Raw genomic sequence first — 26,256 nt, forward strand, 5'->3', positions numbered from 1 at the left:
TCAGACTTTCAACAAGAGGAGGTAAATCCCTCGCAACCTTGGGTGCGAAGGCTTGGAATAAACTCCCACCCAATTTGCGTCTGATCTCCATTGAGAAAGACTTCCGCAAGGCTCTGAAAACTTGGATTTTCAACCTCTCAGATACGGTCTGTATGACATTGGTTTAGTTAGAGCGTGTTCAGTATGGACAAGACGGATGCTGCGAGCTGACTTTTCCGGCCTGTCATCTAGGCTACGGGCTATAAGCGCCAAGATACTCCTTGGAGTGACAGTCGCGCTATACAAGTGTATAAAATAAATAAAATTGTATCACATGGAGTTTTGGCCGGACAGATGCTGCATGCACCAGTTGGCACCCGAGGTCAAGCAGGGATGAACCAACTCGATGGGGGCCGGCTGGATTTTTTGACTGCACACAACACAACCTGGCAGAAAAAACACATCTGGATGTGTATAGAAAGAAGCTACCTGTTTGTGGGTGCTGGGGAGTTCTTACAGGTGTCTGTTCTTAAACGACTCCGTTACATGTCGCTAATGGAATATTGGTGGTTTCCAAATTTAATTGAGCCACCGGTAAAAGCACTGCTTTTTTTTTAGTTAGGGAGAAAATTAGGGGCCATTTCAGCTGGGAAAATACGCCTTCGGCTACAGCCAAATCAATTTTACACAGGATGAGCCTGAAAATGTGCTTCTGTCCCCATTGCTCAATACTAGGGTGCGTTGAACTCTTCCATGGTCGGGCTATTTGGAAAGGACTGATCGAAATATAAACAAATATCTTGTAGCCCTATTCAATCCCATCGTTATTAATATAGTGTCAAATATGGTCTGTTTCAGGGGAGCAACTAGAGCCAAATTTCGGGGGGGGGGGGGGGTAATAATACGTCCAGCAATGTGTCCTTGCATAATGTAACTAGTGCTCATGCAAAAGTGCCTCAATACCTTCAGGTGGAGTTTGCGCTGTATAAAACTGCAAAAAACACAAAGCCTAAGGTTACTTTTCAGGAAATGAATTCTTACATTGTGGCAGCAAAAGTAATGTGCAACTTTACAGAATAGGCAGAGTGGAGATGCAGGGGCTCTAGGAATGGGTGGAAAAACAACAAAGCCTTGTTATCAAGTAAATGGTCTTTTAAAGACCTGTGAAATACTCTGGTGCGTCTGCGATAAGACGCCAGACCAGCCAGCCCACAGCAGCTCAAGAACTGTGCGTGTGTGTGGGTATGGAGATGCTGTCTCAGCCCGGGCTGACACACACGAATGGAAACAGCTGAAGCCTTTAAACCCTATGGGCATTGCGCGCCTGGTCTGTTGGCTCCTTGCAGAACTGATCCTGTTAAACGCTTCCTGCCAAAATGGACCTATAGTTGGGCAAGTGGTGAACATTGGCAATCTATATTATATTTACATCTTCAGCAAAACCCTGCACGGTCCCCACCAACGAACCTGAGTCTCCAACGCACAGAGCGAGTCCACAATTATTTTCTTAGTGGTACTTTTATTTCTTGAACACCATTAGTGCAAACGTGAAAGGACGGTCAACGCGTTTCGGCGAATGCCTTCAACTGAACCATATATAAATTACAAAATTAAAAAATCAGACCAGTTCTGGATTTTGTATTTAACAACTTGGGTTGCTTGGCTACCCGTTTCAGTAGACTGGATCAGCATTTCTATGGTAATTTACTCTCCTGGCAAGTCTGACCACCTTTCTGCTCACTTGGATATTGGATCTGCTCCTATTTTAATGAAAATATAATAATACCTCACAATCTTCATCAGGTCTTTTTTCTTCTACCCATACACATATCTGTGGTAAATAATGGGGTACCAAACTCTTGTGCTTCTTATTGAAATGCGCCTGCATTGATCAGTGTGTATAAAACGTATTCTAGGGAATACTAACCCGAGTCCTAATCTGCTGGAAGGCTTTAAATGACCCAACAGCACATAACTGATGTAGAACTAGCACATTAATTAGTCCACTTGGAATTACAGGGGAGCTGGATTTTAGCATCTATAATGTAGCCATGCTTCTCAAGTAATTACAACCGAAAAACTATATCGAATGAGCTGTTGAGTTTTTAGTACTGCATTAAGCAAGTAGTAAAGGAAAAGCACAATAGATTTTACACATATATTTCGATAAAAAATGATTTAATATAAACCAAATCACCACATGTTGTCTCTTTAGCAATCTTTAAGTGCATTATTTTTCACTCCCCCTGTGTAACACCTTCATCTATCCAAATCTTATATTAATAGCGTGTGAATGCTGGTCTGCTTTTAAACAAAATCTTAAACTCATTCAGAAGAATACATCATCCTGTAACGTGCAAATTGTTTTTGAAACGTATGCTTGTGCTGGTATAATTCTTCCATGGAGAATTAATTATAACATATACAATGTTTCTGCCACCATATTTTATTCTTCTATATGTCATTCTTTTTCAGGATGAGTGACACTGCAAAGCCAACTGTCACCATCTCACATTAAGTGTAACAATTTTAACAGAGAAGTAAGAACTGTTGGCCCTTCCCAAACTCTTCCTTTGTCTATGTTAGTCCGCAAAAGGTTTAAAGTGTTGACAAATTCTAAAGATGGAGCCATTATATCCATTATTCTTATGATTGTATATGGCTGGCAATTGGAATATTTGGATCAGCGTCACCCTCCTGCTTTGATCTGATTGACTGTTTTGATTCCAGAAAAGAGTCTAAATCTGGAGATAAAATCTTTGACTGACCCGAATCATCACACCTGGAACTTTGTCATTTTTAGGTATTTATCTATCCTCCAAGGACACAGGGTGAACAGTCGATTGCTATGTTTATGGCAACAGCTTTAAATTGTTTAAATCTCCTAAACCCCGCAAGCTTTTTTTTTTCCTATGGCATCCACAAGCATTTTTGTATTTCTATTTCTATTGCAAGCTGCTTATTAGAGTTTTTTTGTCTTGTTAACCCAACCCAATTTCCACATTCGATGTCTTAATTTCTTTAATTGTATTGTTGCATAGCTGGTGTTGTCATACATAATATTGCATACAAATTTCTGTGGAGGAATGCTTGCTACTCGAGCCAAGTTACTGGTATTTTGTAAACCATGCCACCTCAGTTTGGACCCAGCTATATGCAAATCAGTCTGGACCCTGCTCCAGAGGGAACAGTCCAGCCCGAACAGCCAAGCCAGGTCCTCCCTGAACCAGAACAGAAGCAACCCAGGACCAGTTTCACCCTAGTTATGGGCTCATCAGCCGGGTACAGCTGGGTCCAACTGAGCTGACATGGGAAAAATAACAATGGACTGGGATGCGACCCAGAGTGCTTACCAGTGGCGGAGATTAATTTAAGCATTCCCTCTATCACTTTTTGTATACTTTAGTATACTCTTTCCGGCAGCATGAGGGACCTAACTCTTCTGACAATACATCCAAAAAGGAACTCCAAAATTGGACTTCAGCAGCCTGGAGCAGAGCTGCAGCAAGGTGATGAACACTGCAGAGGCATGATGCACAGCACAAGCCCCAAAATACATAGAATGCAAGCTACTCCTGCACAACTCCATGTTTTGCATTTGAAAAATGTTTGGGTTGATTAACTTAATGTCTTCTCATGCTTATGTGAAGGTGTATTGCCTCTGCGGAACAGATCTTTATTCGTACATGGTCCATTTTTTACGACTGGTTTAACGTTCATTGCAGGACTCTCATGTTTTGGTTGTCTGCTTGCAAGCTTTGGTGCCTCTGTTTTTTTTCACTTCGTCTTTGTGTCCACTGATCTACTTGTACCTCCCCTGACCACCGGCTCTTTGTGACTTACGTGGATTCTTTCCTCTATCCAGACCATCTGATCCATTTTGATTGTTTCTTAGGAGGGTCCTCGCCTCTGATGGTTCTCAAGGCCCTTATCAATTTCCCCCCAAACTTCTCACAATCTCTTTAACTTATGCAAGTTCCCTATGCCATGCTGCAGGTGATGAAAAAGAAAACAATGGTTCCTCCAGGGGCATTGTTAGAGTCAAACATAAACTACCATTTTAAAAATGATTTTTCGAGGACCTCACCGGCAACCACCCTTAAATAAGAGATGAGGTTTGTAGCATTTAGAGTTCTCTGTTATTATACAAGTTTGTGTGAAATGACAATGAGCAGAGAACACTTTGAAGCCTGCACTATATGCTATAGTATCTGACATTTATATATGGTCAGATAATTTACAGTGTAATAAAAGTAAATAGTGTATATTGCAAATCAGATGTATGTGGAATGCTCTCCAGGTGCCCTGTATATTGAGAATTTTCATTGATTGTAATGTTTCCGGTTTATATCAACCATACCACTGATCCCAGTCACATGGTTCACACTGGCTAAAGGGAAGAATTGATTACTAACAAATAACGCCAAAGGAAATACTGCTTAATCGATTAGTCCATAAGAGATTTCTGGTTGGGATACTGGGTGTTCCCCTTTATCTTTTGCCGTTTGGGCCAAATGACTATATTCGGGCCAAATGACTGTATTCGGAGTCAGAGTGTTTTCTCCATCGCAGGTAGCAGAACGTAGACTTGTTCAGAGTGGACGCTGGCAAGAGCCAGGACTTCTCGTCAATATGATGTTTTATAAGGGGTAATAATAATACCATAATGTCCCAATTTCTACCATTTTGAATCTTGCTAACCCATCCATCCAAAAGCATTCTGTGAACACTGGTTATGTGATAGTGTAGTATGCAGAAATCCCCTCTGGAATAAATTTCCTTAAGATTTACATCCGCCACTGGGATTTACACATGTTGGCCAAACCAGGATTTTAGATAACAGTAGGTTAATGAGTAACCTAGGCGGTTATATTGTTGTCATTAGCAGGTTCGCTTAAAGTCAAGTTCTAGGGTGTCATTGGTTCTTTCTTAGTTCCTTAATGATAAGGCTTACAGTATTTAAAAATAAGACGAAGTTATAAACTGGACCACAGGCATTATGCGGTAATGAAGGAACAAATTAAATGACAGGTATTCTAAAATTATGCATCAAGAAAATTTAAATGCAGACTGTGAATGATTTATTTGTACTGGTAGGTTGTTTAACCCCTCCCATGCTCATGACGAGCTGAGCTCGTCATGAGCCACGGCGCTCCGGTCTCGTCATGAGCCGTGGAACGCTCAGGTGCGGGGAGAATTCCCCTCCTGTGCAGAGCCTTCCACGGGAGGCAATGCACCTGTGACGAGCTGAGCTCGTCATGAGCACAGGAGCGCCGTGCCTCATGACGAGCTCAGCTCGTCATGAGCATGCGGGGGCCGTGCGTGCCCCCCTCCCCCCAGCACTGCGGGGAAATAACCCCGCAGCGAAGGAGTTAAGTCTATGGTGTGTTCTGTGGACATTATACTCAATGGTCGTACTTTGCTTAAGACATTTTGGTACATTATCACCGTATTCATTGTATTAGTGTGCTGTTGAGCTTATCCTGAATCACAGCTATCAATAAATCATTGGTCTGTACCTTTGTGTGCATTTCATGTTATAGCAGCCTTTTCCAGTAGCGGCTCCTCGAGGGAGTGCTGTGGGGCGGTGGGCGGTGGGTAGCAAACTCCGGCATATGGCCGAATGGAGGTAAGTAAATAAATAAATAAATAAATAAATAAATAAATAAAAACAATTATATTGCGTGCACTGCATCGCCATTTGGATTCCTTGCCACTGAAGAACAGCCCAAGTCTGTTCTGGCTGCTCCCCCTTACAGTGACCATTGCATGGTTATCTGTGCACCAACTGTTTTCCTCTGATGTTTATGTACAGTATTGGGTTGTGCGTTAGTAGAAGTACTTTTCCTTTTAAGTAAAAGGACAACCTCAAGAAGGATTTATTGACTGATATGATAAACTTCATTGAGTTCTAATTTATCCCCAACACCACCTCCCCGACTAAGCTTCGGACTATTCAACTTCGCAATCCCAGGGTCAAGTGCTAGAGGGGTGGACTTGGTGACAAGTTTTGGGCTCAATAGTAAGGTAAACGTCCACAACAGTAGTGGTAAAATGTTGCAATATTACAATCTGAGTCAAGTGACTCGTGTTTGCCTTTTCTTGATTATTTGGTTAACAAATTTCATGATGGTCAATGGCCCTTAATTCGGGCAACCAGCCTTTGTGATGTATTCCCACTTTAAATTAAGACTACTTACACACAACTTTTTCTTAAACATGGCTGCAACTTGACTCATCTCAGCCCTTCCCAACTGTGGGGGAGTCCTATTTATCAAAAAGCCAACAGACCAGAACCGTGGCAGACTATTTGTGATAGAAAACAACCCCAGATAACAAACTCAGTACTTAATTTACAAGTTTTTGACTCAGGGCAGCACAGCAAGTCACTTTACTGTGCTGCCCTGCGTCTAAAGAAAAGGGCAGGACTATGCTGTATCTACGAGATACAGTGCATTCCTGTCCTTTTCCACTGCACTTGCGCTATTTTGGCCGTCTTGCGCCAACACAGGCACGCTTGTACCATGGCCCAAGGTTGTCTGCATTGTAGGAATGATTTTTTTTGTGCAGGAAGGTGCCCCTTCCGGCACAAAAACAATAACTGAGGCATTTTCCTTCTTCTATATGTGCTGCAGAATGCAGCACACATAGAGGACATAGAGGAGAAAACATAGAGAAATAAAGTTCTTGCTCCTCGTTATGCTTCCCAAGGGGAGGTGTAAGCTTGTGAATCTGCCCCGGGTTTATTTGATTTTGTAAATCTGGGGCAGTGGCTAAATTCATGGGTGTTGCGTGGGAACACCCCCCCGCAACGCTAATGAAACACCTCCTTGAAGCAAAGGTAGGGTAAAGACTTGCGCTGCTTTGACTTACTCCATATCTATGAGGCCATGCATAGCCACGCACGGTGGCTTTGCGTCGCCTCATAGATATGACTGATAGGCCTTCCCCACCAGAGTGTAAAAAAAAGTGAGGGTACGGTGGCGCAGGCCTCTTGTAAATGAGACCCTTATTATTCTGTACCTTGCTCACTTCCCAGCTCAATTATTGTATTCACTGACTTTCTGTTTCCTAATTACTTACACGTACATCCAACTAGTCAACCTCCCTTGTTCATGTAGACACGCTCAATAAACCAGTCCCGCAAGTATTCAGTTTGGTGTTAATCACAGGTTTTGTTGCTCATCTGTGTAGCACTTAAATGATAAATGTATCAGCCACTGGCCAAGACAAACTCTTGGCGGTAGACATCGCAGCCTTTCAGGACTCTTACCAAGTGGGGACACCACAGCCCCATTTCTTGGACTCAATGACTGCAATGGCTCAAGCTCAGATACTCTATATGAGATTACTTGCTCTTCCTATTTGGGACTTCAATCCCCCATGGCCTGGTCTGGTCATTAACAAAGCCTTCAGGTTACGCCACAAAAGCCAAGAAACATGGGTTCATTAGTTGTGCTGGGGAAACATCCATTACAACGCAGTCATTACAACGACCTACCTTTACAACGCAACTGTTAGAACGCAGCAGACTTTACATTGCATGCCATAACAATGTATGTCATTACAAAGCATGTCACTACAAAGCATGCCATTACAATGCATATCATTACAACACAAGTCATTACAACCCATTATAAGGCAAGTAATGGAGATATTTTTAGTATTCGGTGTGTATGGGTTTTGGGGTACATGGGAATAGTGATTTTTACCTCTACTCTATCCAACACATTCCCTACTGTTGCACTCACTGGAGTGGGAATAGTCATTTTTACCCCTACACTATCCACCACTTAGCCTACTGTTGCCCTAAAAGTATTATGTGTTCTAATGGTAGGCGTTGTCATGGTATGCATTGTAATGGTAGTTTTTAAAAATGAATTGTAATGGCACTTGTTGTAAAATCATGCAATGTAATGGTAGTTACGATGTAAAGACTGCATTTTAAAAGCATGCGTTGTAATCGTATGCGTTGTAAGGTCATATATTCGTTGTGCTGCTGCCCCGCATTAGACCTAGAACTGAGACTTTTGCTTAAACCAGTTTTTCTGGCAGAGGGAGTACGGCCGTGCACGCAGGCATTCTTGATCTGCTTTAACCCCTTGGGTGCTCATGACGAGCTCAGCTCGTCATGAGCTATGGCGCTCCGGTGCTCATGACGAGCTGAGCTCGTCATGACCGCGCCCGTCCCGTGGAACGCTCGCACGCTGGGCTGATTCCCCTGCTGTGCTGAACGTTCCATGGGAACGGGTGTGACCATGACGAGCTCAGCTGGTCATGAGCACCGGAGCGCCGTAGCTCATGACGAGCTGACCTCGTCATGAGCACCGGGGTGCTGTACGCGCCCCCGCCCCCCAGCACAGCGGGGGAATGTGCCCCGCAGCCAAGGGGTTAATAGCAGGTCACCTACGGCACTGAGGAGATGTGCTAAAGATGGGACTCCATTGAAACATCGGCTCCATCAAGCACAAGCCGCTGTGCCTCTGCGGCAACAAAGACAGACTTGAATTGCGGCCTTGGCCCTTCCCTTACGTAAGAACTAGTGGGCACAACAATTAGTATTGTAATCTCTTTGGTTACTGGATTACTCCAATAGCATACACAAGTTTTACTGTTTAAATAAAGGTTTTACAATCGATTGTGAATTCTTAACACGGTTTGCAGGGGGATTGAAACGAAATAACTAGGATCCTTGGCACAGCACGATTAGTTATTTAACGCACAAGGCACCTTAGCACAACACCAGCTTTTAATTCGACTCTCAGCATTGCTGTCACACAAGAGTTAGCGACCATTATGAATGAACAGAACAAGAGGCACAAATAGCTTTTAAGGGATAAACTAAGTTTCTCAGGTCTCACAATCGACTGTGAAGTTTTACTAGGTTCTGCAAGGGATTAGTAACCAAATCATAATACAATGCACTGAGGCACTTAAGTCTTCCCAGGAGGAAAATAAAAGGCCAGACCTTAAGAACATTTTGTAAGAAAGGACGTCTGATCCCTTGTGGCAATCTCAGACAGCACAATACACTTTACAATCACGGAAACCCAGGCTATCCTTGAGCTGAACACGAGGAACAAACAGTTTTAAAGGTTCAGTCGAGGTTTTATAAGGCTTGAAAGTGACCGTAAAGGTTTATCAGGTTCTTCTGTAAGGAACTAGTAACTAATTAACTATATATGGCATTTTAGTTATTATTACATTTACTGCATCACAGGTTACCCCTGCATCTTTCACATGGGTTAATTGTATCTTTTGTACATGGATTAACAACCCTCGTACAGAAGGTGCAATAGGAACAAATGGTGGTCGATGTTTGTAAGTTTACCTTTGTTAGCATTATGTATTCGTTTTTTGACAACACAGTCTTACATTGGTCCATTCTCCCCACAAATAATTCTGCTAAATGGTTAGTTAATTGTCTTATTTGATACATTTCCCTATGCTCCGTATTAATTTATGCTATCATTGTTAAGGTTTTAATTAACTAAACAATAAACTTAAACTAAAAAAAAACACTGTAGACATAGCAACTGTAACTTTTAGAAAACACACCATTGTGACAAATCTCTGCATTTGCGGATTGATCTAGGAGCGAATTCAGACATTTTGCCCTTATTGTCCTTCCTCCCTCTACTCACCCGTTTTCCAGCAGGGCCAGGCACAGCTCTTCGCGGAGCCTCCTCTCTTCCACCATCGCCAGCGTCAGACCCTGAAGGATACAGCTGCCCACCCGCACAACACGCCTTCCACCGTAGAGACCGCTGAAGACCTGGGAGGGCAGGCTTACAAGCGGGCCACTGATCGTGGTGGGACCGTTTGATGGAGTCACCCGCTCTTTTGGGTCCTTGCTGCAAAATTGAGAAAAATCAGCCCAGTTCAGGTCCGCATGGATTGTGGCGGGCCGCGGTAAGGAGATGGTAAGGTGGGGTTCAATCTGCTTCAACAGGGCCTCATCCACACCATGAACATTCTCCAAGTCTTTCAAGCGCCTAAAGGCCCCGTGACCAGTCCGGTAGGACAAGATAGCTTGCACAAGCTCCTCCGAGAGGTATCCCACGCGCAGGAGCTCCGCCATGCTGGCCGTGTTCAAGTTCACTTTGGTGGATGAAGGCAAGTCCAAACAGGAGCTCTGCATGGGGCGCCTGGTGACGGCGCCCACGCAGATCTCAGACCGTAGCTGCTGCATCTTCTCCGCCCCAAACCCAGAAACAAGGGCGAGGTCCTCCACCTTCCGGAAGCCGCCAATCCGGTGGCGATAAACAGTGATGCTGTGCGCCATGGCCCGCGTGACACCTGGGAGGGTCATTAGTTCCTCCTCAGACGCCATGTTGAGGTTCACCTGGTTGCAGTTTCCCAGTAAGGTTTCCGAGGGAGGACCGGCAGCGCTGAGCGGACGTTTCTTCTTTTTCAGCAAGCGTGGCGTACCTTTGTGGTTTCCCTGGTGACATCGCAGGCTCTGTCCCATGGCCCTGAGGAGGCAGATAATATTGCATATTAATGCTGGAGTGAGCCTGTGTCTAAAATGTGCTGAGCTTCTACAGCGCCATCTTTACAGCTGAGAAGCCCATGTAAAGTCTAATACAAATGTACTCATGCCTCAACACAGCTAAGACAGATACATGAACCAAACATGATTTATTTCACTTAAAACAACTATATAATTGAATTCAATGGAATGAATGCTCTGTCATGAATCAGTTCTAACAAGAATGACAGTCAATGGCCACTGGTTCCTGGTTACCTCTATATGGTTCAGCCTCAAGGGGTATTTATTGGATAGCAAGGATTCAAGGGCAGTTTATCATGTGCTGGTACGTTCTATGGTGTCTGTCAAAAGTATGCAATTGGCATTTTCAAGATGGCGTCTATAACTTGAAGAATAGCTATCGCGGTGTGACTGGTGCCACCACACAGGGCGCTGACTTTGGGTGGGGGCACTGTTTTTTGTAAGTATATTATGGTTTCAAAAGCACCTGCTGCGTTCCTTGCCTCCAGCAATTTCCAGGTAACCATAAATATGTCACGATAACGCTGGTGATTAATGTTCTTCCTGGAGAGAGCTCGGAGTTTTGTCTAGTTGAGGTTTTGACGGATCATAAAATATCTCAGAGGCTTAATATGGCTGATACAAAGAACCTGTACCATGCAGAGCACAAAGTGTATATAATGTTAAGAGGTCAGTGGTTACTGCTTTTGTCTGAGAGATCCTTTTGTTACTTGCAGTTTATAAGTTAAAATCCTAATATAGTGCAGTGAATTATTAACTGTCATCAAAGAATTGTATGCACACTGCAAAGTATAGATTAGAGTATGGGTACTCACAAACTTTTTCTCAGGGGCCAAAAGTACAGTCTGGTTAGTGGTCGAGGGCCGCACCGATGAGCCTGTGGATGGGGCGGGAGGAACGGGCGGAGGCGATGGGGGCATGGCTACTAAAGTAAAAACAAATCTTAAGTGTACAGGGCAGGAATGCAAGGGCCCTGGCTGTACGGTGCATGAGGCGGGTATGGTCACAGAGCTGTGGTGTATGGGGCAGGTATGTTAATGCCCTGTGCTGTAAGGTTCATGAGGCACCAATGGTCGCTGAGATGTAGTGTATGGGGCAGGGGTGCAAGAGCAGTGTGCTGTATGAGGCACTGATGCATCACAGAGCTGTAGTGTACGAGCAGGGGTGCGAGTGCACTATACCGTGCATGCAATACGGAACAGATGAGTCCAGGGGCTGCACATTTAACTAGGTATAGATCGGAAGCAGCACTGCATGTAGCAGGGATATTAAAGCCCTGGATCTGCACCTATGAGAAAAAAAATAAAAACTTGTTTTTTCAAGCAAGATTAATCTAGGTCGGTTAATCGTACATGTAAGAGTCCACTCTTGCTAGTTCAGGGATGCCCTTTGAGTTGCTGGTCGATTTGTATAAATATACGTCCATTCATTTCATTAATTAATTCGCAGGGTTGGACTGGGAACCGAAACCAGGACTGGCAAACTGCTCGGCCGGGCCCCCTGTGGGGGAGGGGGGCTGAGGGGGTGCGGCCGAGCGTTTCCAAGGGCCGGTTGCGGACGATTTTGTCACTGGGGGCCGATATTGCAGGACCCCCGTAACAAAAACGCCCCCCCAGGGGCCCAAAACGGGCCCCCACCCTGGCGGCCCACCGGGGAAACGCCTGGTGCCGGCTATGGCCAGTCCGGTCCTGATGGTTGCCCCCAATCTACAGCTGGGACGGGAATCAATTATTAGTCAACTTCGCCCTCACTTGGGCACAAGTCACTGGGTCACACTTTTTTTTAAAAACCTTTATTTCTTTCTTGTACATTACAGCGTTGAAGAATATCATTTATTTATTTATTTATTTATTTATAAAGTAACAATCGGATACAACCGTTAGGTTATCACATAGCTGAATCTTATCCCACTAAGCTTCAAGGAAAGTAAACAGCCCCCCTCCGTCCCACCCAACCTCTAAACAAAGTACCTTTATTATCCTATAGTTGGAAGTGTAACAATGCATTATAGGGTATAGCAGCACATTCTACCAGGAATCAGAGTCTCTAATGTCCTTTGTTTGGAAAGTCTGCAATTGCATCCATTGCTCATATAGGGTTACCTTCACATACATATGTTTACAGCCAGCTCCAGGCGCCCTCAGCCCATATCCCCCTTCCCATTCATCCCCTCCAGACGGTACATATCCAGGGCAGCGACCACTTCCAGAGGTACGTGAGGATGCTACGCTAGCTCTGCCTCCATTTCTGCAGCAGTTCCGTCCTCACTGGGTCACACCTCGACGCATTCCTACTCATTGTGTAAAGCGGGGACACAGTGACGCTACAGAGACATTGTATATAATCACACTGAATGTCACTGAGCATCTGGGATCCCTCCATGAACACCATGCTCCGCACCACATCTCTGAGAGGGTGAACAGCCTTTACGACGCGGCTGTTACACCGCCGTGCCGTTACAACGCGGTCTTTTCAATGCAAGTCGTTACCACGACTTGCGCTGGAGGGCGCTGCAGGACAAGGAATTTTTTTATTTACTATCCAACACCTTCCCTACTGTACGTAGGCTGGTGTTGGAATAGTAAATTAAAAAATTCCTAAGTCCGCACCCCCGCCAACGCAAGTCGTGGTAACGACTTGCGTTGAAAAAAACGCGTTGTAATGGCACGCGTTGTAAAAGTACGCGTCGTAATGCCGTACATCCCTCTGAGAGACCTGTTTGAAGAACAAGGCAGAATCACAGCGTGCTTTATACAGTAACTAGGAATGTATACAGAGGCCCGTCAGCTCTAAGGAGGGGAACCGGTTTGGTACCAGGGAGGCTCGTAGCTTAAACTTCAGGTGTCTTGTTCAGAAGGCATTATCCTTACATGTGCCCATTGGGAGGTGAAGGAGGGAGAACTCTTGGACAGACGTAGCGTGGTAACATGGATAAAAGCACACCTTTCCCTTGGGAGGCTTCAAAACTTACACAGATTGGTGCTGCTGAAAAGGCACTGACATGACTGACTGATGTTGCTGACGGACCGCCTTCGTGGCTGCGACTACAGCTGTTTGGTTATTGAGGTTGAAGATCAGCACCACACACACCCGCAGTGGCTGGTGCTGATGTCCATGCTGGACTGGAAAGGGCGGCCAGCAACCTGCATTCCAGGCGCACAACGCCCATATAGCTCAAAGGGCTTCATATCCCTCAGGGGCGTAACACAGGCCCCCCGCAGCCCACGCGGTGCGGGGGGGCCCCTAGCTCCAAGGGGCCACCTCGGCACTGAACTCTGGCCGGGAGAGCTCCTGGTTGAGCCCAGAGGGGGCCCCCCTAAGTACCGTGCAGGGAGGCCCCCTCACTTTTCGTTACACCACTGATATCCCTCCCCATCCCCTGTTGTGTGTGTGTCAGCCCGAGTGGGCTGAGACAGCTTCCCGGGCAAACACACAGACAGTTTTTGAGCTGCCAGCCGCACCCGAGTACTTCACAGGTCGTTAAAAGACCATTCACTTGTTAACGAGGTTTTGTTGTATTTTCACCCCTTCTTAGAGCCCCTGCATCTCACGTCACTGAGAAAGAAGGGGAGGAGGCGAATCACTTATTTCTTGATCATGCTCCTTTGATTGCCTCTTTTTTTTTCACTATCAATGCGGTCCTGAGGAATGAATATTAGGCAGAACAATGTCAGCTGACTGCGTCTGCTGTTTTCCATACGGGGGCCGCATCTAAATGTCTGCCGGGCCGCAAGTGGCCCACGGGCCGTACTTTGAGTACTTAGGGATCAGAGCATAGATTAAGGTTGCAAAAGGGGTTCATTTGGGAATACATTGATTCTTATTATAAGAGAGAACCAACAACCATGGTGTTAAGTTTCAATTCTGAGTTTGTGCTTCAACAGAGCATGCACTCTTAAACTATCCTGTCTGCCAGTATGGATGGCGTGTGACCCCTACACCTTGTAGTCCTCCGCTTTACTTAACATGTTCTATACACTGATTTACACCCTTATGATTGATTGTCTCTGTGAAGTATGTGTGATGTAAAGTGCTCCGACACCCTACACTGGTATGAGTGGCACTTTATAACTAATTAAATGCATCTGATAGAGAGTGGTTATGGAAACTTGCGGGCACTGTTAAAGGGTGGTGGTGAGGGAATCCATGACGGAGGTTGTTATTGGGGAGCGTCAACAAACATTGCTGCACCGGGCGCCACCAGCCGGCACTGGTGGGAGTGGTGTTACATTTTGAAGGTGAAGTGCTTTAATGCTGGGCAGTGCCAGCAGGAACTCGGTCTTTCTCAAAAGAGGTGTCGCTGCCCGATCCGTCTTATCCGCCACTGGGTTAATCAATGATTGTTAGGAGCAACCTTTTAGCCTTAGGAGAGCAGAGTCTGGGTGAAATCGATGACTGCAGGCAGGATGTCCTAGGTTACTGCCTGCAGAGTAGAGCATTCCTTCAAATCAGAAATAAATCATTGAAAGGGTTCGTAGAAATCACCCTTAAAATTAGTAATTACTGAATTTGTTGGAACAAATTCAATACCGCTCAATTCTGAGAATTGCTCATCAGTATGAATGAATGAATTTGCATAATTACTTAAAATCATTGCAAAATTGCAATACAGTATCAAAATTAATGTTTGAAAACATGTATTGCCCCTTTGTTATTCATTATATCAAATCGAGTATCAAAAATTAACATGTAAAGCAGGTCTCAGACCATTTGTGAATCAGGTTTTGCCCTAAAAATACAAGGGTAAAATTGCGGATCAGTACAGCCAGTAACCCTGGACATACCACCTGAAGACATTAGAGACGTAAAATAAATAAAATAAATAAAATAAAAAAGAAATGATTCTGAGGGATGGTGATCTCAGACACTGGCCATCCCACCACAGTCACTGATTCCACTCAATATAGACCTGATAGAAGTCAATCCCTTCTAACCCTGAGCAGGGCTGACCTGGAAAAGACACACTGTTTAACGGGTGTCACTGGGCGGGCACTCCCACAGGATCAACAGCATCCCCATCAGATGCTCACTGAAGAAGATACAAGACAGTGCTTTCTGGGACCCCTGAAGGACCTACCCTCAAGCACCTTGTATGGATGGAGGTATCAGTGTTGTCAGAGCAAGGGTGAGGGATCTCTCGTACAGCGAGCCCTGAGGAGAAAGAGATTCAGCTTACAAAGTCAAAGTGCCAGGTTGACTTAGTGCTGGTGTGTTGGTGGGGACAGGAGGGGCGGCTGAGGGATCCCTTCAGATCTGCAAAGAATGGAGTGAGGCAAAAACAACAATTGATGGACAGAATGCAGAATTATGTCATACATTCATCCCAGTACAGAGATCTGGGCCTAAATCCATCGTTTTTTTGCTCACCACACCAACCCAGTTCAGACATGGCCATATGCAAATCAGCCTTGACCCTGTGCCTCATGGGAACAGTCCAGCCCGAGCTGCTAAGCCATATCTTCCCTGGACCGGAATCAAGCATCCTAGGACCGGTTTCAGGCTATCAGCCGTCATCAGCCAGGATAGCTTGACTCCAGTGGCGTGGAGAGCACGGGACTCACGTCTGAGCATACCCATCCCACTCGGGGTGACAATTGCAAAAACAAAAGTTGATGGACAGATGCAGAACCATGTCATACATTCACCCTAGTACAGAGATCTGGGCCTAAATCCATCGTTTTTTGCTCACCGTGGCATTAAAAGAATGGAGTGACAGAGGTGTGCTTTGACAGAGGGGGGCAGTCAGTGTGTGCTGCAGGCATAGATTTACCAGCTATGAGCTCAGTCAATGGGAAACACAACTCACATCACTCCAGTGACATGTAACCCTTTGCAGTCGCATCACACCAATTACAAGAGCCAACTAACCACATAATACAGAATCACCCTATGTGCTCTCATGGGGCCAATTACACGTCCTCACGTTGCACCGGTGTTACTAAATTCAATACACTCTTGTTAGTTACACTGATTACAGGAGCCAGTGGTAGAAGTGGGCGGGGACGGAAGGGCACGGCGTGCCCCTACTTCTAGAAATTATTCCCGTCCGTTCCCCTACTTCTTCCTTTCAATAACGCATCCCGGGGCGGCAAGAATAGTTCTACTTAATAAAAACTAGAACTTTTTTCTTTCAGCTTTCAGGGGCTGCTCGCACTTCTCTGTTAAACTCCAGAGGCAGCAGCAGCCCCTCCCTGAGCTCTCACAGGCTGATGGCAGGCCCATCGTCATTCTGATTAAGGCTGATGACCCCCTTTCGAATGACAATGCGCCAGCCGTCTGCCTGTGAGAGCTCAGGGAGGGGCTGCTGCTGCCTCTGGAGTTTAACAGAGAAGTGCGAGCAGCCCCTGAAAGCTGAAAGAAAAGTTGGTGATTACAGAGGAGCTTTCCCGAAAGAGCGCTTCGACGCCTCGTTGGGGGTAGTAAGCACTATATAAATGCAATTACAATACAATACAATACAATGATTGTGTCATGTTATGTGAGAAGGCCTGAAAATAATGCCTTTTCTGTGTATAGGGTTAATCCATTTTTTTTTCACTGATGCACTGACATTTTTTGCACGGGAAACATCCTTTACAACGCAACTTTTACCACGCAATGCCTTTACAACGCGGTATTTACAATGCAAACCATTACAACGCATTGCGCTGGGGGGCGCTCTGGGATAGGGAATAGATTTAATTTACTATCCAACACCTTCCTACTATCCACGGGGACTGGAGTTGGAATAGTAAATTAAACTATTCACTATCCAGCGCCCCAAAGCACTATGCGTTGTAAAGGTATTCGTTGTAAATACCGCGTTGTAAAGGCATGCGTGGTAAAAGCATGCGTTGTAATGTCATACATCCTTTTTGCACTGTTCCTCAGGAAGGCAACCCAGTACAATCAAAAGAGACTGAGAAAAACTATTTGTCTCAATTCCCTCTATGCTGAATTTGTTTGTCTGAGACTGCAATGGCTGCAGATCTGATTGAAATCGTTAAGCAGTGCAGATCAGTATAGCTTTGTATCTCCTCGTAAAGGGCCTGTGTGCTGGGGAATCTCTCGTTGTGACGCTACAGTGGCTCTGACAATATGATCCCCCTTGACACCCATACGACCAACTTTTCATGACCTTCCATCACTCACAGCACAATTGGGGCAGGGCTTTAAGTGGGATGAAAAAACTGGGGGGCTCTCAAAGGGACGTGGCTGATATAATTAAGGATGTGGCTTAAAACATTTATGCTAAAAATATGTGCCCAGCGTAATGTGCTGCCCGACTTGTATTTTGCTGCTTCTGTTATTGCCTCCACATATATAATACAACAAGTAACATTACACCTACAACAAGCCAGGACTATTGGCTTTGTCAAAGGTTGTTCGTTGGAAAAGATAAATATACCACATTCATACAACTATGGCTTTGTTTTATATAATATTGAAAATGCTTTAGTTTCCGATTGAGGCTGATTACCCCCTTTCGAATGACAATGCGCCCGCCGTCTGCCTTTAGCATGTCATGTGCCAGTGAGATTGGAGTTAGTGATTACAGAGGAGCTTTCCCCAAACAGAGTACTGTGGGGAATTTGCCACCTTCTGTATCTTGTCAATGTTGTACACAGAGTGAACTGGGGAGGAGCAGTGACGGGACAGAAGAGGCAACAGGAAAGCAGAGGTAATAGGGCAGGAGAGGTGACTGGGCAGGAGAAGTGACAGGGCAGGAGAAGTGACAGGCAGGAGAAGTGACGTGCAGGAGAATGGCGGGGCAGGAGAGGTGATGTGTCAGGAGCAGTGATGGGACAGGAGAGGTGATTAGGAATGGGCAGGAGCAGTGAACGGATAGGGGCAGTGAACGGACAAGAGCAGTGAACGGGGGAGGAGAAGTGATGGGACAAGAGAAGTGATGGGGCTGGAGCGGTGATCGGGCAGGAGTGCTGACCGGACAGGAGCAGTGAACGGGCAGGAGCAGTGAACGGGCAGGAGAGGTGACGGGGCAGGAAATGTGACGGGGCAGGAAAAGTGACGGGCCAGGAGCAGTGATGGGGCACAAGAGGCAACAGGAAAGGAGAGGTGACTGGGCAGGAGAGGTAACTGGGCAGGAGAGGTAACCGGGCAGGAGAAGTGACGGGGCAGGAGAGGTGACGGGGCAGGAGAGGTGACGGGCAGGAGAGATGACAGGGCAGGAGAGGTGATGGGCAGGAGAGTTGATGGGCAGGAGAGGTGACGGGGCAGGAGAGGTGACGGGGCAGGAGCGGTGAAAGGGCAGGAGCAGTGAACGGGGCAGGAGCAGTGAACGGGGCAGGAGCAGTGAACGGGCAGGAGCAGTGATGGGGCAGGAGCAGTGATGGGGCAGGAGCAGTGACGGGGCAGGAGAGGTGACTGGGAAGGAGAGGCAACAGGGCAGGAGAGGTGACTGGGCACAAGAAGTGACAGGCACGTGACATGACAGGCAGGTGATGTGATGGGCAGTGATGTGATGGGCAGGAGAGGTGACGGGGCACGAGAAGTGACAAAGCATTAGAAGTAATGGGGCAGGAGTGGTAACCGGGCAGGAGCGGTGAACGGACAGGAGCAGTCAACGGGGCAGGAGCAGTGAACCAGGCAGGAGCAGTGAACCGGGCAGGAGCAGTGAACTGGGCAGGAGCAGTGAACTGGACAGGAGCAGTGAACAGGGCAGGAGCAGGGAATGGGGCAGGAGCAGGGAACGGGGCAGGAGCAGGGAACGGGGCAGGAGCAGTTCCCCTACTTTTTATTTCCCACTTCGACCACTCACAGGAGCCCACTTACAAAGACCTGACAAAACACACTGATTTACCCAATGCCGCGTGCTCTCACGGCATGCCAGTTACATCCGACCTTGGATACTCACAACATCCAATCCCACTTACTCACAGCACACCAAATAAACTCCACACCATTTCCCGTCAGTTACTCTGCCTAGGGGAGAAGGTGTGGCGTAACGGCCAGAGCTGCCGCCCTTCGGAACTGGGTTCGAATCTCAGCGTCGGCTCAACCTCACGTGATTCTGAACAAATCACGCAATCTCCCTGTGCCTACAAATAAAATGAAGGTGTAATGTAACTGGTGCTCCCATAAAGCGCTTCAGGTCTAGTTCGCCTATATAAAACTGCAAAACAGGAATATTACCTTTCCCTCACTGGCCCCAAGAGAGAATTGGCTCCAGCTCCTATTTGCGGTGAACAGTGACCTATTATGTAGGATTTGCTTGACTCAGCTTTCCAAAGTCCACATTTGCATCCATTTGTCACCCAAATATTTGTTCACAATGTCAAAAGAACCGACAACACGGTAGGCCCAGAGGACAGCCGCTGCTCAGGTCGCCTCAGCTCGCACATATTGTGCCACAGTCAGCAAGACTGGCTGTCACGTCACTACACCCGTGCCCAGTGATTTAATTCTGTGAAAAAAGGGCACAGGCCCAAAGTTGTTCTTCGGAGCCCAGGAGCGGCGCTACCGAACGCCAAGAATGGTAGACAAGATTCTTGAGTCCAACTAATGCTTCTTTCTTTCTCCAATCTCCACTTCCTGTCTCTTCCTCTCACTCTCGCAGGTTCTTTCTCATTGCTACTTTCTCCCTTTGTCACCGCTTTCCGGTTTTGCTTTTCCCTCTCCGTTCTCTCTGTACTGCCTTTTTCTTGCTCCCAGTCAAAATCAGATGAAGGGAAATGAATCCCCGTCCCAAAAATTAAGTCCCGGAACCCACCACTTGCAACAACCGGTTCAAATTAATCATTGTTGGATCTGACCTAATTTTTAAGAATGCAGGTCATTCAGAGCGACCCTTGCCCCGGGTCAAGATAAGCAGCCCCCCCCCCCCCAACCCAGAACTTTTCATGGTACTGTACAACAGCTCGGTGCTACCCTAATCTCACCCTTACAGTTGCGCCATTTTTAATAGCTCCTAAATGCAGGAATGTTATCCAAACACTTTCTGCAATGCAATGGAGCAGCCAAGGATACAGGCTGGGAACAAGAGGTGTATAAGAGGCTAAATACATACGTTTAATTATCTTCAAATCCTCTCTAAGGTGCAAAGCAGTCAAATGTTCAAGGTCCATGCAGAACTGGATGCTTCAGCCCAAGCATTTTCAATGCATTCTGGGACTTGTAGTCCTGCTTTTCTAATGGTGTACACAAGGCTACAAATCCCAGAAATCAAAGAAAAAACGTGCACTTGAGCAGCCTGTCACACTTAGAGCCAGGCTGGACAGCAGGTAACTGGAAACAAACAACCAATCACAAACTGTTCTCTTGAATTTGAGGGCAGTGAATTTAACAGAGTACAGGAAGGGTATCCTCTCGTGTACCACATTTCTCATTTTCTGGAACAATATGCTTTTACTTGACCCATGTGAAAGCCAAAAAGCCAAAGTTTGACGACTTGAGAGGTTTTAAACGGGGGCCCAAAAAGATCATTTCTTTGATGAAGTTCCCTAACTGTACTTCAAGTGAGAAAGGTGGATTCGATGAAGACCTTTAAGAACAAAAAGCAGGCTGAAACATGTTGTTTCATACACATACTCATTCATAAGTAGCCTCTTTGGGATTACAGTGTTTCGTGAGACTTTTATGCTCTGGACGGACACCGAGACACATAAGCAACCCCTGACTGGTTTCGGCCTACTTAAGCCTCATCGGTGAGGTATAGCTCAAGTGCTGTCGCACAGGGAACACAGGGGCCATGTCTGGGCATTCCCATCACACCCACCATTAAACTACACGTACAAAATACAAACACCGTGATGGATGAATTATTCAATGAATCTCAGCCACTGACGTACGCTTGAGAAGTAATCCAGCCCATCGTCTTTCGGCTAATATGTCACTGTCCTTTTTCACTGTCCCCGGTAGTTTGTGAATCAACGTCCCTGCGGTGACTTTATTCGTGGCTAAAGCCAGTCAGCAGAGCTCCAGGCCTAAGATCACTCATGGAGTCACCGCAAGTCATAAGTGAGTCTTCTCAGACCCCTCTGACCTCGGAGAAGCAAGCCCTCGTCCCTGGCCTGGAGCCCCAGCTGGCTGCTGGAGATGTCACACGTCCACTGTCCGGCTCGGGTTTCGCCCCACAGGCTGGCGTGTTTTCAGCGTTTTCCATTTCAAAGTCCACCTCCATTTTCAGCCATGATGCAACATATGTCATACTGGGATGTATGACGTTACAATGCATGCTTTTACCACGCATGCTGTTACAACGCAGTTTTTACAACGCAAACCTTTACAACGCATAGCGCTCTGGGGTGCTGGATAGTGAATAGTTTAATTTACCATTCCAACTCCAGTCCCCGTGGACACTAAGGAAGGTGTTGGATAGTAAATTAAATCTATTCCCTGTCCTAGAGCGCCCACCAGCGGAATGCGTTGTAATGGTTTTCGTTGTAAAACCTGCGTTGTAAAAGCACTGCGTTGTAAAAGTTTCGTTGCAAAGGATGTTCCCCGTCATACTGTGCCTTTGCTGAATTTTCGAGTGGGGAAGACAACACAGCGCCATTGGACAAGCTGTCTCTCCAGCTTTCACGTGCCCGAAGAGACCATGGTTTGTCCCAGGTGAATCACTGCTGGCCATGGTTTAACCCTGCATTTGAGAGGGCCAACTTGAGGGTTTCATTGGATCCGGTTCTTCGCAGAACGCTTTTTCTTGGTTTGGTCCAATCAAAAGTACTGTGGACATGAATGTGTGTCACTGAATGAACACCCACAGGCATCCAAGGAGCTTCAACATAAACTCAAGTTGTGCCAACAGCGGTGTTCTGCCAACCTAGAGTGGAGAAGGCTGTCCCAGTAATGTGCAATATACACAAACAATGCGCTGTACACCACAAATAAATATAATTATAATCTACAATTCCTGGAAACTGGAAAGAAGTGACTGTTCCCAACTCACAATCCACAAAACTCTACGTTCTAGAAGATGGAATGGTATATGTGCGCAACAGACATCCTAATCTCTCACACTTTTCCAAATCACCTTCATGTTTAAGTGCTGTAACAAGCCAGCCACCATACGTTTGGAGCCAGTGCTTAATTTGAGCCAGTGATTTCCGGTGCTTGGCACCAGCAATGTAATGGTCAACACGGGCTCTTATGACAGTCAGCCACATGGTGGAACTGGTTATCTAATTTACAGATCAGCACAACAGTTGTTTTTGAATTCAATATACATAATAAATGACTAACATGTCGCCCAAGCAATTCTTATATGCAAAAAAAAAAATCAGCAACTGACATCCCGCTGCTGTATATTTACATGAGTAGTCTTAACAGGTGGTCATGTACAGCATGACAATATATTGGAGGGCTGCTGTAAGCCCTCCAAAACGACACAATATGGTCTCACGATTATTTTGCAAAATATTAACTATTGTGAGCAAGCTAAACCACTGTGTTGCGGAATTTGAGCATTTCCCCCAAGAAATAAATGCAGGCAAAGACTGATATCCAGTGGTACTTTTCGATTTTATAGAAACCAAAACTACATTTTTCAGTGAAAATTCGTAAACAGAGTTGAGAAAAATATCTAAAAAAACAACCAATTCAGCTGCAAGTTTTTCAAGAAACTTGAAATGTATTTTCATGACCAGTGTTGCTAATGTAGCTGACTGCCTATGTGTACTCATAGCAAAGTGGAAAGTTTCAATTCCATTTGTGGGGCCACAGTGAATGCTGGCACTCCTCTGGCTGTGGTATGATCCTTGGGTTCTTGTAGTAACACAAGATATTAGACCAGTCTGCCAGCCTATTCTACTGCGGGTACTACTACAGTGCTAGAAATGGAAATATAAAGGTGCAGGTATGCTGTATCCCAGAGAACCTGTTTGCTTTGACTGAACCTCCGCGTCCAGATGGATCAGCAGCCCCCCCCCCCCCCCCCCGCCTTGAGACCCTTGCGGGTGAGTAGCCGCGCTATATACACTTCTGATTGATTGATTGAAATGAGGGTGCTCACCTAAGAAAAAGGATTGCAGCAGTGCAGGTACTCGCGGTGTGTTGCCATATTGTGTTATCTAGAGAGTTATTGTATATTGTGTTGTGTTATGGTGCATTGTGTGATACAAGAAGGTGTGTTGTTATGTATCATTGTATGGTGTATGGTGATGTACGTTGTGTTGAAAGTTGGTTTGGTATTGTGTGCTCTCACATTAGGCGATGTAAATCGGTGGACATTGCACTGTAGTGTGATATGACATGACAGTGTATGGTGTAAGGTGCTGGTGTGATGTAACGAATGATGGTTTGAGAGGTTTTGTGGTGTAGTGTTGAGTTATATGGTGTGCGCTTGTGTGATGTGCTTTGGTAGAATGACCTGTGGTGTGGTATGCTTTAAAGTGAAATGGTACAGTTTGGGTTTAAGAGGTAATGCGTGGTTCCAAACACAACAATCACACGTGCAACAGGTTGCAAGTTACAGCTTGGGGCCTCTGCAGAGAGAAAGGACTATGAAACAATGGTAACCAATGCACACATAAAAGCTGTGAAACGAGCGAGGGCGGCCAGCGGCTACGTGTCAAGTAACATTGTCTATTGTACGCACCGATACTGCAAGGAAGGGTTCCTGGTGTGCTGGGCTCGTCGGGCCACAGCCCAGCGCTGTATCAAATGCAGAGGGAGGGCTCAAAATAACATCAAGCGAGCCGAGAAACCCTACTACCCTCCGTGCCCTACAAGGAGCGCCTCCTGGCTCGTGCAACTATTCTTGGGAGTATTTGGTTATTTTCAACCCTCTGTAATAAATTATCCATGTAACGACATACGTCTACAGTAAAGGGCTCCAGCACCTTCTGGTAATGTTATGTCCGAACTTCATAAAAAGGCACATATAAACAAATACATAAAAGCATAACTAAATATAAAAAATAAAGCTATAGGCAAAATCCAGGCATGACCTCTATAATAATGTTAAAGACAACGCACCTTCGCTTCCAAATCACGCTCTAATGTCGCTCTGCATGGAATATATTCCGTGAATTTGCGTCGAAATAAATCTGAAGGAATTGTGACCAGGCTGGTGGGAAAAAGCAGTCAATCAGAAGTAACAGCGTCCGCCCCAGCCGTGCCAGCTTTTTGGGGGAGAGGGTTTGTCAGGAAATCTTCAGTGCCCTCCCCCCCCGGCCAGTGCCCTTGTGACCGGTGTCTGACCCGCAAACATGGCCTGGTGTGCACGTGGGGACATTACACCTCCCCCCACCCACCCCAGCTCTCACCTGCAGCCGCCTCTTCCCGAAGGACCTGCTGCTGCCTGAGCCCCTCCCAGACCCGAGGAGCCCCGGCGCGGCCTCGGGGTCAGCCCGCTCTCTCTGGGGCACCGCCGGGTGTGTTGGTGCCAGTCGGGCACACGCCGTGTGACACCGCGTCAGTGGTCGCCGCACCGAGCGAGGGTGTGTCCCCGCCCCGGGCGGCCGCCCTGCCCCTGTAACCGCTTCACTGCCGGGCAGGCACAGGCTCCACAGGTGAGCGCGGGTATGGCCGAGAGTCCTGCCCTGCCTGCAGGTGTGTACCAGATCCCACTGCCCAGCCCTGTAACCCGTTCGCTGCTGCCACAGTGTCATCGCTAAACAAAACAGCAGAATACAGAGAAAGTCCTGCCTGACCCGCACCTGTAGCCATTTCAATGCGGACCGCAGGCTCGGCACTAAACAGGAGAATACAGGTGTGTGCATAGTCCTGCCTGCTCCGCCCTGTATCTAAGGATACCCGAGACTCCTTGTCGCCAATAACACAACGATTAGACATATTATTTTTTTATACATAAATAGTGACATAACACAGGCCCCGAGCCCCAGGAGGCCCCTTCACCATCATTTACTTGTATTGTGTACTCCTTTGTAACATGCACACGTCACTTTCCCTCTTGTAATGTATCGTTTGCTACCTCTTGTATTTTGTTTGCTTTTGATACATGCACATTTGCCACCATTGCCTCAATTAACGTAACGTTTGTTCTTGTGTTTTGAGTATCTGCCATTTAGTGCAGTATTATACCTCTATTTGTACTTTGTAGGCTTTTGTAACATACACACGTCACTTTTTTCCTCTTGTAACGTATCGTTTGCTACCTCTTGTATTTTGTTTGCTCGATACACGCACAGTTGTCACTATTGCCTTACGTAACGTAAGGTTTGCTTTTGTAACATGCTCACTTGTAATTTTTCTTCATGTTTCACTACTGTTCCTATTGTGAAGCGCTCTGACACCTTCGGGTAAAGTCTGCGCTATATAAAAATGCATAAAATAAAAAATAAAATGTGGTGTTCCATCACTAGAGCTAAGTCCCGTAAGGAGATGGACAGATGTGGTCATCCAACTTAACAACATTTGTATGGAACAGGGGTTGAGAGCCCTAAATGGGCGTACTAAGGCAGATAGACATGGTGCCAATACTTTCAACAATGGCTATCATGCCAGTAGAATCGATTATATTCTGGTGAGCTTGAGTCTATGGCCCTAGGTGGTGGATATGATGGTAACAGACAGGATCGAAAGTGACCACAATCCTCTGTGTGGCACTTCGGACCTGCACTGTCACACGACGGGCTGCCTAGATAGGGAAGGCCAATGTATAGGTGAGATTGTTCCATCTAACGATCTAAATCGGCTTAAGTGGGTAAAGTTAGTAGAGTCGCCGGTCGTACTAGATAACATATTGCAGAGCCTGGATCATGCGATAATTGAATTAGAGAGTAGTGCAGCGGAAAAAAGAGATCTAGATATTCCAATAGGTGTACATAACACCTTTTTTAAACATCTAGGCACCCATTTTTTTT

The 26,256-nt window shown here is 46.1% G+C and overlaps 1 protein-coding gene across 3 annotated transcripts in view; it reads right to left on the minus strand.

Moving 5' to 3' along the window:
• LOC144799189 (endonuclease/exonuclease/phosphatase family domain-containing protein 1-like) overlaps positions 1-24,889 on the minus strand; it is a 103,380-nt gene extending 78,491 nt beyond the window's left edge. For 2 of the 3 annotated variants that reach the window (XR_013603772.1, XM_078670438.1), the window contains exons 1-2: positions 24,697-24,889; positions 9,624-10,454 (exon numbers count right to left, since the gene is read on the minus strand). Coding sequence is in view for 2 of the 3 variants with exons in the window: in XM_078670438.1 (XP_078526564.1) it covers positions 9,624-10,450 (827 nt within the window). In the remaining variant the exon portion in view is untranslated. Of the gene's footprint in view, positions 1-9,623; positions 10,455-24,406; positions 24,498-24,696 lie in introns of all 3 variants that reach the window. The other variant, XM_078670439.1, reaches the window with a different exon arrangement.
• Positions 24,890-26,256: the final 1,367 nt, after the last annotated feature.

Source organism: Lissotriton helveticus, chromosome 12, assembly GCF_964261635.1.
Source record: "Lissotriton helveticus chromosome 12, aLisHel1.1, whole genome shotgun sequence".
Taxonomy (NCBI): Eukaryota; Metazoa; Chordata; class Amphibia; order Caudata; family Salamandridae; genus Lissotriton; species Lissotriton helveticus.